The sequence below is a fragment of the Triticum dicoccoides genome, chromosome 2B, assembly GCF_002162155.2.
Source record: "Triticum dicoccoides isolate Atlit2015 ecotype Zavitan chromosome 2B, WEW_v2.0, whole genome shotgun sequence".
Taxonomy (NCBI): Eukaryota; Viridiplantae; Streptophyta; class Magnoliopsida; order Poales; family Poaceae; genus Triticum; species Triticum dicoccoides.
In genome coordinates this window covers 26,498,196-26,508,718 of record NC_041383.1, presented here as the reverse complement: position 1 = coordinate 26,508,718, position 10,523 = coordinate 26,498,196, and the positions used below count along the sequence as shown (strand labels likewise).

Below are 10,523 nucleotides of genomic sequence, written 5' to 3'. Positions count from 1 at the left end.
GTACAACCCTTCTTATTTGATGTTATTTTCCCCCAGAGATGTCACGTCTTTGTATGGGAAACCTGCACGCCAGGGGGCTCTCCCACGATCGGCAATGCCTTTGTCCTCTTTCGAGCCCGCTCGACAGCTCAAATGGCTGCGTCGGGAGTGGCAGAGTAACCTTCCACGACCAACAACACCCTCAGTTCTGATTCAAGTCAAGCTCGACAGTCCGAGCGGCCGCGTTTGGAAGGGAAAGGTGGCTCGTCCGGCAGCACGTGCACTCGGCAGGCCTTGGGGATCCGTCCCCAAAACGCCGCTAAGGGCTTCCGCACCGACAAGCCTACCCGATCGACGAGGGACGCACATACAAAGAAGAATTGAACGGGCGAATAACAGGCATGAAAGTTAAGAGTACTTTAAAGTTATATTACATCACGTCATAGCTGCGGTTCTAACTAAAGATAAAACCGGTCTTGATCGGGAACCCGCAGCGGCGAAGAGGGACGGGATGCTAAATCCCGGCGCTGGCCTTCCACGCTCTTGATTTCGTCGATGCCGTCGGTGATGGGCTTGATGCGCTCTTTGAGCACCGTGAGGTCAACACCATCCGGCAAGCTCTTCATCGAGGCCGTGAAGTCGAGGTTGGGATTCCAGTGCGCCACCTTGGTGAGGACCTTGGTCACGACCCTCCGGCAAAGTCGCCGGGCCTCCTCGGCCAGCGTGGCCATTCTGTTGGACTGAAGATAGCCCAAGGCTCCAAGGACGCCCTCGAAGAACTGGGTCAGCTTGGTGTTGACGGTCCCGCTGCGCTCGGGGGCGTACCTCACATTTGGCATCCCCATGGTGGCCAATTGCAAGGTGACCCTGCCGGTGACGACCTCCAGATGGCTGATCCATCTGTTCTCGCCCACCACATATTCCTGGTGGGAGGCGGCCTCCTTTGCCCGCAGCTGCTTCTCCTCCTCGAGGCTCCTGGTCAGGGTCTCCTCCCGAGCCTTGCTCTCCGATAACATCTTCTCGAGGCCCCCCAGCTTTAGCTTGATGTCTTTGACGGAGTTCCGCGCGTCAGAGAGCTTCCCAGTCCTAATGATGACCGCTCCATGTGCCTCGACCAAGGCGCGATTGAGCATGTCCTTCTCGCCGGACAGCCTGAGGGCCTGCTCCTTCAGTTCATCCTGCCCTGCTTCCAGCTCCATCACCTTGCCGGCGTGGGCCAGAGCTTGGGCATCGAGTGCCTTCTTGTGCCTCTGCTCCAGTTCGCGGGCCCGACGCACGACAAGGGCCTCGAGCTCCTCATCCTTGCCACGGAGCGTTGCAGTAAGCTTCGCCTCAAGCGCGGAGAGGTCCTCCTCTTGGGAATCCAGGGCGGCTTGATGCTGGTTTCGAGCGGCTTCGGCTGCGGCAGCTAGGATCGCCGCCTTCTCCTGGGCCTTCTCAATGTCGGCCATTTTCATGGTAAGCTCCACATCACCCTTGGCCAATTCCTCCGGAAAGGCCCTCTGCTCCTCGCGAGTCCAATGGAACCAGGTCTGCATCTCAGCGACGCGCGCCTTGAAGTCCACCTCCGCGTTGTCCACTGCTGCCATCCTGGACTTGACCTTGTCCAGGCGGGCACGATAGAGCGCTTGGAGCTTCCGGAGGTCAGCCCCCATGGCGCGGAAGAGCTGCTCTTCTGGGGAACCATCACCGCCAACGCCTGGCTCGTCAACCACCTCAAGCTCGGTGGCGGCAAGCACTTCGCCGTCAAAAGCCTCTCCCTCGGCGGGCGCTCGGCTTGACGCCCGCGGGAGATGGACGAAAACACCGTCGCCCACCTTCAAATATTTGCCGGGGCCCGAGGTTGAGGAAGAGGGAGGCTGGTCACCCGCCACCGCCTCCTCAGAAGAGGCCTTGCCGGCCTCACCGGCAGGCCCACTACTGGCGTCCTCGGCAGGGGCCCCACCAGACGCATCGGCGGCTCCCGTAGCGGCGTCCTTGGCGGCACCCTTGGTGGCCTCCTCGGCGGCAACCCTGCTGGCCCCCGCCGCGGTTTCCTCTGCAATGCCCCCAACAACAGTGTCCGCGTCCTCCAGTTCTGAGGAGGAAGGGCCTGGGCAGCAATGGGGGCAATGAAGCCAAGAAAAGGGTAAAGAAAAAGCAGAGATGAAGCACGGACGACTCACCGGTGCCAGACTGTGGAGCAGAGGTCCCCTCCTTGCCAGCATCCTGCGCGGTGACAGGATCACCAGCGCCCAAGTTCCCCTCCTCCTCCATGGGGGTGGGTTCCGCGTCTGGTGCCCTTGCCGGGGACGCCCCCCGCGGCGGCGTAGTTGACGGGGGTGGTGTGTTGGGAGTAGCCCTCTGCGGCTCCTCCTGCTGCCACTCCCCTCCTACGAACCTGGCAGGATCAGCGTCATGGCATCGAGCACCTACCACATGTCGAATAAGAAGAGAGTGATGGACTTACGCTGGGGGCTGCGCCGGGGGCTGCTGTCCGGGCTGCTCAGCACCACCAGCGGTGTCCCCGACGCCCCAGCCAGGGACTGACTGCTCGCCAGGGTCCTTGCCCTCTTCACCCTCTGGGCCAACGTCTCTGTCTCCCTGCAAAAGCAGAAGTGGATCAAGACAAGCGATTCGGTACGGGGAGGTGGAAATGATAGTAAAGAACGGAGTACTTACTTGTCCTCCGTCTCCTCCTCGTCCGCCAGTTTCCTTTTCCTCTCCGGGCTGAGAGGCCCGAGGTCAAAAAGGAGATCCATGTCATCATCCGAGTCGACGCCTGTCGGAGGAGGCGAAGAAGGCGGCGGGGTTCGTGTGCACCCAGATGAGGAAGGAGCCATCGCCTTTTTCTTCTTAGCAGCCTTCGTCAGCCCCTTCGCTGCCGTGGCCCTCGTGTGGCGCCCGGACCCCTCCAGGGTCAACTGAGACGGCACAGTCCTGCCGGGCCGAACCGGCTCGCCAGAGCCAGCTCGCCGCAGTACTCGCCCTCTTCCCCTGGTCGGCGTCGAGCCCGCCGCCACGTCCTCCTCCTTCGACGACTCGTCGGCCGCATCCTCGACAACCGGAGCTCCAACATCGCCGCTGCTGACCTCTCCGGTGGCCACCGCCCACAGGGTGAGCTGCTCCTCCTCCGCAGCCGTCGCGGCCTTGTCTTCCACACCCCCGGCACTGCCAGCCTCCGTGGCAAGCTGTGCCTTCCTCGCCCTGATGGAAATATAGTCCAGCTCTACCTGGGTGGTATCCATGACAAGCCGCCGCTCAGCGTCGGCATCGACGTATACCTCGGACAAGGAGTCGAAGAATTGCTGCACATCTGCGTCCGTCGGTTCCTTCCAGCTCGAAACAGGGCCGTGTGTGTTGCAGTCCGGCATCATAGCAATGATTTCAGACCGATGTGAGTTATTGCACAACGGGACCACCCCTGCCGGCAACTGGAAGAATGACCCCCTGACGGCCTTGCCGACCTTCGCGGGAGCTCTTGCGGCCTTGCCAGTCCGTTCGACCTCGCCGTTGCAACCCACGCCAAGCTGGAAGAGCCGCTGATAGAAGTGGGCGTGCGCCATCACCGTGAAATTGTGATCGAGGCCAGGGCGGAGCCGCATAATATCGGCCGGGTTTGTAAAAACCCAGGTCGGCCTCCCCTTATTATGCAACGGGGCGATCCGGCGGCGAATGAAGTCCGCCCCGATCATCTCCAGAGTGAGCCCAGCCCGGGTCAGCCGAAGGATCCTGGTGGTGGCGACAGTCAGCCTCACGTCGGCGGCATCAACATCACCCCAATCGCTGCCGCGAACCGGTGGCACTCGACGGACCTTGCAGAATTTCGGCGGGTCTTCGTCTTCAATCCAGCACCACCGGCTACGCCATTCATCCCACCTCTCCTTCATGGCTCCCTCCGGGTACGCCCCTTTGGATCTTGGGATCCAGGCGACGCATCCGGAGACGGCGCCTCCAGGCTCGATTCGAGGGGAGAAATAATGGCGGAAGAGCGTCGTGTTGGGCTGCACTCCGGCAAAACCCTCGCAAAGATGCGCAAAGAGGGCCAAGCAGGCCACCGCATTCGGAGTAAAGTCCAAGAGACGAAAACCGAAGTTGTGCATAATGTCGCAGAAGAAATCGGAAAAAGGGGGGCATAGCCCACAGGAAAAGTAATCAACAAAAAAGGGATACCGATTTGGAGCAGGATCGGTGCAAGCAGTAGGAACGACGCGCGTCGCCGGATGCCCCGAACTATCTCCCCCCGTCTTCACTCCCCATAAGGGCTTGAAGGAAGCCCGGAGATCATGAACACCAGTCGATGAGGGGAGAAAGAAGGCGGATTTCGTCCGGTCCCCCAACAGCACACCCTCCGGCGGCTCCACGGTCCCAGGGCTCTTGGCTACCCCCTTGCCCTTGGCGGATTTGGGCGCCATGGCGGCCAAGAAATCTAGAGGATTGAGGAAGAGGGGTGGAGAAACAGCAACGGCGGGCGGCGGCGAAAGCTTAGGAGGGAAGGAAGGGAGGAAACAGTGGCTCTGAGATCGGAAAAGGTACGAGGGAAGAGGAAAAAGTGAGCAGCGCGCCCACGGTTATTCCTTCTTATGGTGGAAGACGCGGGCCGCCTCCTTTCACATTAACTACTACGTTACGCATGCGCGCAGAGCTCAGCCCCACGCATGCCGCCCACGTAACACACGCCTCCCCACGCCGAGCCACTGCAGGAGGTGTGGGAAGCGCGGCGCGCGAAGGAACTTACCGCGGTAAAAACTACCCCGCCTGCCCGTGCACCGTTTTTTGGGCCCAGCCCAACTACGTGATTACGCTCACGTGTGGACCAGGCTCGGGGGCTCCTGTCGGTGTACAAAAAGAGGGTACACTTTTCATAGCCCTATAACTGTGCACGGGCAGTTCGAGCCACGGACGCCACCACGCCAAGCAAGGCAAGGGAGGTAAGCCAAGGTAAGAACGAAGCTCGGAAAGAGCAGAACGACGCCAAGACCAAGACCACAAAGAGCAAAGAGGACAAAGTTGACTCCCCCGGGAAGATCCTTGCCGGGGGGCGGCTTTAGCAAACCCGGCAAGGCCCTTGCCGTGGTAGCTCGCCCCACACCTACGGAGCGATTCACCCTTGAGTCCACTGCCCCCATGGGGCAAGGATTCGGGAGACATCCCCGTGGTGGCATGCAGATCTTTGCGAAGACATTCAGGATCAAATTCACACTATAGAAGATGACAACCCCTGGCGGGATCCTAGCCAAGGAGGACCACAAGACCCCCGGTAGGAGCCTTGCCGGGGATGATAGCAGGCGCCACGGGAAGACCCTTGCCGGGGCCCCGTCAAGACTCTTGTCGGGGCTGCGGCGAGGCCCTTGCTAAAGGCACCCGTACAGCCACCGTCAGGCCCACGCCAATTCCAAAACCTCCACCGCCGTTCGCATGCGACTGTTGTCCCAACCAGTTGGGCAAGCACCTGCGTGGCAGCAAGCAAATCTTCGTGGAGGCCCACCGCTGCGCCACCTCAGCTACCTGCCTGCCTACATGGCACCACAGGCACCGCTGGCCAGGGCGCGTGTCAACGCGATTGGCGACGGACAAGACTGGGCTCTCCCCCGCCCCCGATAAAGTAGGGACACCTAAGCACGACGCATTAAATGCGCCTTGTCACGTAATGCGAGGGATAAACTCGTATCACTGTGCCCTTTCCACCTCCTGTGTGCCACTGTGGCGGCCCCTTTCCCTATAAAAGGAGGCCCAGGGCGACCAGGAGGGGGATTCGGCTTTTTGGAGCTCTGGACGCCCCATTGCTAGCTCAAGAACACAGATAAACAAATCACCAAGACAGGAGTAGGGTTTTACGCATCCTCGCGGCCCGAACCTGGATAAAGAACTCGTGTGCTACCTGTTTGATCCGCCCTCCTCACAACCCCGCGCCTCGCAACCGTAGTAGGGATTCTCGTGATCCCATAGGTGTCGTCCTCGCACCGACAATGTGCTAGCACCGCCGCTTCAAAATTATCCCTTTGCGCCAAGACATCATCCATATTTACATCTAACCGTCGAGGTCAACCACCAGATCTAGAGCGAGGAACTCTCACGAAGACCTTTTGCTAGCCATCGCAATGCACCTGGAGGCCGCTACCGCAGGCCGAAGTGGTGACCACAAGGACCAACACCGACGGCGCAACAGACCACCACCGACTAGCACATCTCTAGATAGAGCCCTGCTGAGTCGTCCCAGCGTCCGACATGGCCGGATGTGGAAAAGAAAAGCAAATCACCATTGTCTACGCACGCCCACGTGGAACATAGCCGCCGCTAGACAAGGAGCCACACAACCACCAGATCAGTGCCAATCTTTCTGTCCGGAGCACTACGCCGACCTGAGCACGCCCGCCGCAGCTGCAAGAAGGATGTTCCTCTAGGTCACATTTCCAGCTGTGGAGCCGAGCCAACCGCCGGATCCGAGCAGGTAGCAGGGAGCCACACGTCATCACCAATGGGATGTGCTTGGTGCCATCGTTGCTGCACCAGAATGCTACCGTGGCCGCTTCACCTCGCGGCCAACGGGTATGCACTAGTATCCGGGATGTTGCGCTAGAACGGCTCCACCCTAAATGCTAAGGCGCCTTCGGGTCGGTGCTGCAGTTGGAGAACACCACCGCCGCTACCGTATAACTTTGCACAACCTCGAAACATCGGAGGACCCACCATCCACCCTGGGGCTTTACTTAGTGTCAATCGGCGGCAAGGGAGAGGACAATGGGAGAGAGCGGTGGCAGGAAAAGCTAATCTGATCGCAACCTGTGTTGTCTGCTGTGGACGACGCAGGACAATTTATGTGAACTATTTCTGGCCTCGACGCTCTGCTCCATGTCTATGGCGCCTTGCCACCGACGGAGCACACTGGGATCTGGGAGCTTGCCGCGGAGCCCCTCCGCTGCTGCGCACCCTCCACGGCACACACACCAAAAAAATCACCTCAACATGCAAACATTAATGGGTATTTTCATTCTATTCTTCTATTTATATTTAATAAACATTTCCAACTATACAACAATTCAAACACAATAAATCATATGTATTTTTTTATTTTTATTTCTCATATTATTACCCGGCATGTTTATGTTCCCCGTAATCAAATTTCATTAAAATATATTGCAAAAAAAAATTCACAACAACGTGCAGGTATCATCTAGTTTATCAAGCAAGGGTCGAAACCGGTGTACACAATGCCAATTATTCAGGCAGGATGAAATGCATTGTCTAGAATGTGCTAAAATGCATTTTTAGTCTTCCCCTATCTTTCCATGGATGTTTCAGAACTGCTGGAATATTGGATAAACAAGTTTGCCAGAGTGACCAGAAAATTAGTGCTACTTGCGGTTGCTGCAGTTCCGCAGACTATCTAGAACACGCGAAATGAGGCTCATTTCTGGCACGCAAAAAACTGCATGATGCATCTGTTGTTGTGATCAACTAATTTGACTTGATATTGGGTTCACTATTGGTCGCTTTTGCGACAAAGGAGGTAAAAGAAATCTGATGCAGTTGGGAGTAAGACTGTATGAACACCCGACAAATGAAGTGTTTGGGGTTATGCGGGGCTAGAGACTAACTTAACTAATGCTTGATGGTTGATCTCTGAGTAGTTGTCTGGTGTTGATAAGCTGTGTTACAGTAGCTAGTTTCTGCTTTTGTATAGCCTGGATGTAGAGTGTTGGTTGTTTGCCTCAGTCGTCGGTATGTTGCATCGGTCGTCGGTACATTGCAGTTGACCAGTTGTGAGGTGCTTTTGCAAGTGGCAGGGGTGCTAGCATATTTTCGTTTGTTGTCGGTCTTGGCTGGGTTCTGCGGCTGTTTAGCTAGCTTGTGCTGCTTGTTTCGATGTTCCTTCAAGTTGGATGGTCTTGTTGTTGCAAAGGGTCTTTTTATTTCCCTTAATGGAAATGTGTGAGGTAGGACTGGATTCTTACTAGTTAGCACCACAAGTTGGTGGGCTAAGCAGCTCCAGTTTGAACCTCACCAGCACCTAATTTGAACACACTATTTTGAGATATACATATAGAAAACAATTAACATGTTAAAAGGTTCAGAAAGTATGTTTAGCGGGACTCAAAAGCCATATCAAACCACTAATTAGGTTAAGTCTGTGTCTCCTTTTCGCTCACACCAGGTTCAAGTTGCATCACCAATAAGATGCCCTTTGGGTGTTTTTGTGCAGAAAACAAAAGATGACCTTGCCCGAAACATAATACAAACACATAATGGATTTTGAATAATGTAATTTAACAAAGCCATCATGTAAGAGCAGATTGAAAACAGGCAAGCATACATGGTGTCATAATATATATCTGGGATAACTCAGCTGCATTGGTATTTATATACACTTGTAATTTGCACTAGTAGTCTCGGACAGACGACAATGGTTAAACAAAATTAAAGGCGATCTCAGACTCTACTAGCTAACAAAAAGTAGGACTAATTAACATCAACTTGTTGAAGTATCATCCGGTATTAACTACTCAAAATCATCAGGGCTAAAAACGAAACCAAGTTTATTTCTCGACGGTGACCGAGACGTTGCCGCTGGTAACGGCGTTTTTGGTGAGGACAGTGGGCAGTTCAACGTTCTTGCCCTTCCTGGGGGTCGATCTGTAGTAGTAAAAGTACAGTATCAGCTGGATGAGGCCGAAGATTGTACCGAGGGCATTGGGGATCTGCACAGAATTTAAAGAGGACATAACAGTTAGATCAATCCGCTCTGAGGAGTTCTTGATTGTATGTCTGGCTGGGTTTGAGACTTCTTATTTCCAATGTGTATGTGTATGTACATACCGTGATGTAGATGTCAAACTTAATGAGTGCATAGCCCGTCCAGCAGAGGCCATTGAGGAAGTTCACCAGCGACAGGAAGAACGGCATGTACTCCACACTCTTGGTCCTGATCACTTTACCCTACAAATAAGCAGTACAATATTACTACTTTTATCTTAAATTTTTGAGTTATATGAGTATTTAGTACGCTCGTAAGTTGGTTAAAGCGTCCGTAATTAACAAGCAGCCTGAGCTAGTAATTCACCCTGTAAAGGAAGTTAAACTTTGAAGTAGAAATAAACCGTAGGCTTTTGTGATTAAACATATATGATGTAGCATCTTGTACAAGAACTTGGGTGTGTATGAGAGGTGAACAACTCAATTTGGACGTTTTCTTTGAACAGGGATTTGGCATAAACATTAAAACATGAAAGGTGGGTGAATCTTTTGGATTGACATAGATTTTCAAGCAGAATCAACAACAAACAAGGTGTACTACTTAACAAATTAAGGTCTGTCAAAAGCATCCACTAGAACTTTAAAAATAAATTATAGGCAGGTATTTTTCTACACTTAGCATCATTATCACACCATACGTGCACAACGCAGATTAATTAGCCACCTAAACTAACAAGTTAAAGCGGTTATCAAAGATCGCGGGTCGATGATCCATAAGTTAGGGTGGTGTACGTACCATGATGGTGAGCGGGGAGGCGTACATGATGGAGCCGAAGATGACACAGAGGATGCCTACGATCATGGAGCGCTTCTCATGGGTGTGGGCGCCGACGAGCACACCGGCCACCACGGAAGCCATGAACGCCGCCTCGATGACGAGCACGCCGAGCATCTTCCACTGCACGCACAGCACAGGCACATGGCATGGGTTAGGGCATGCAAAAGGATCTTCTGTACAGAAACTAACGCCGAAAAGATACAGTAGGCCGGATGAGGGGGCATTAGGAGGGTTGCACGTATGTACCCTTGTGTTCTTGGCCGCGTAGATGATGAAGATGATGATGTAGGCGCCCTCGATAACAAGGCCGATGCCGTTGATGGTGAGGACGAGGGTGCTGTTGGGGTGGACGATGGGGAGCCCGTAAAAGAACCAGAGCAGGCAGTTCATGAGCGTCGCCAGGTAGGGGTCCGGCTTGAACTCCTCCACGTCCTTGGCCTTGTAGATTCGCCAGAACGTTGGCCTGCGTACGTACAAGCAGAAAACAAGTATCAGATTCATGCCCTAGCTAGCTGCCACAACCACCTTCGATGTATACAGATTAGACAAGAGGGAGACGAGACAATCCACAAGCCACAACCACGTTCCATGGATGTATACACATTAGGCAAGAAGGAAGAAATACTACAGAAGCGGGGGAGAGGGCTTACACAGGGGACAGGAAGAGGCCGAAGGAGATGACATTGCCAATGATGCCGACGATGTTCCGGGCCACGTCGGCGGAAACCATGATGCTCAGCTAGATCGACCGCCCGGATCACAACTCGATTGCTCGGGGGAACAAACGACTTCAGGAAGGTTGGTTCTGATTTGTTTGGGGCGTGGGTGGCCCAACTTATATAGTAGGGGGTTAGCCTTCGCCTTACCCAAGCTATATCTGATGTGGATATGGTTATAAGGGTAGGTTAAACGGTTTGATTTGGGTGCAGTCCTTATCGAACTCCCTCTCCGGCCGTGCTCTGCAGACGAAAAAGGATCACGCAGCTAGGAGCTAGCTCCTCTCCCACGTAACAATACTCCAAACCCCCATACA

At 54.5% G+C, this 10,523-nt stretch overlaps 1 protein-coding gene across 2 annotated transcripts; it reads right to left on the bottom strand.

The window, feature by feature from the left end:
• Nucleotides 1-8,297: 8,297 nt before the first annotated feature.
• LOC119366916 (bidirectional sugar transporter SWEET6b-like) lies at nucleotides 8,298-10,280 on the bottom strand. 2 transcript variants are annotated; one of them, XM_037632597.1, is made up of 5 exons: nucleotides 10,141-10,280; nucleotides 9,737-9,953; nucleotides 9,449-9,610; nucleotides 8,776-8,895; nucleotides 8,298-8,657 (listed from the first exon to the last, which is right to left on the bottom strand). In XM_037632597.1, exons 1-5 carry the CDS (start codon nucleotides 10,218-10,220, stop codon nucleotides 8,496-8,498), a joined length of 741 nt encoding a protein of 246 aa, XP_037488494.1. In that variant the 5' UTR covers nucleotides 10,221-10,280; the 3' UTR covers nucleotides 8,298-8,495. The 2 variants fall into 2 exon arrangements, with proteins under 2 accessions (XP_037488494.1, XP_037488493.1); XM_037632596.1 differs by having other exon boundaries at nucleotides 9,449-9,953.
• Between the last annotated feature and the right edge of the window lie 243 nt (nucleotides 10,281-10,523).

Coding starts and splice junctions, on each gene's coding strand:
- LOC119366916 (XM_037632596.1), bottom strand. CDS start 10,220: ATGGTTTCCGCCGACGTGGCCCGGAACATCGTCGGCATCATTGGCAAT. Junction 9,954..10,140: donor GGCCTCTTCCTGTCCCCTGT/GTAAGCCCTCTC, acceptor GTACGTACGCAG/GCCAACGTTCTGGCGAATCT. Junction 8,896..9,448: donor CCTCCCCGCTCACCATCATG/GTACGTACACCA, acceptor GCTTATTTGTAG/GGTAAAGTGATCAGGACCAA.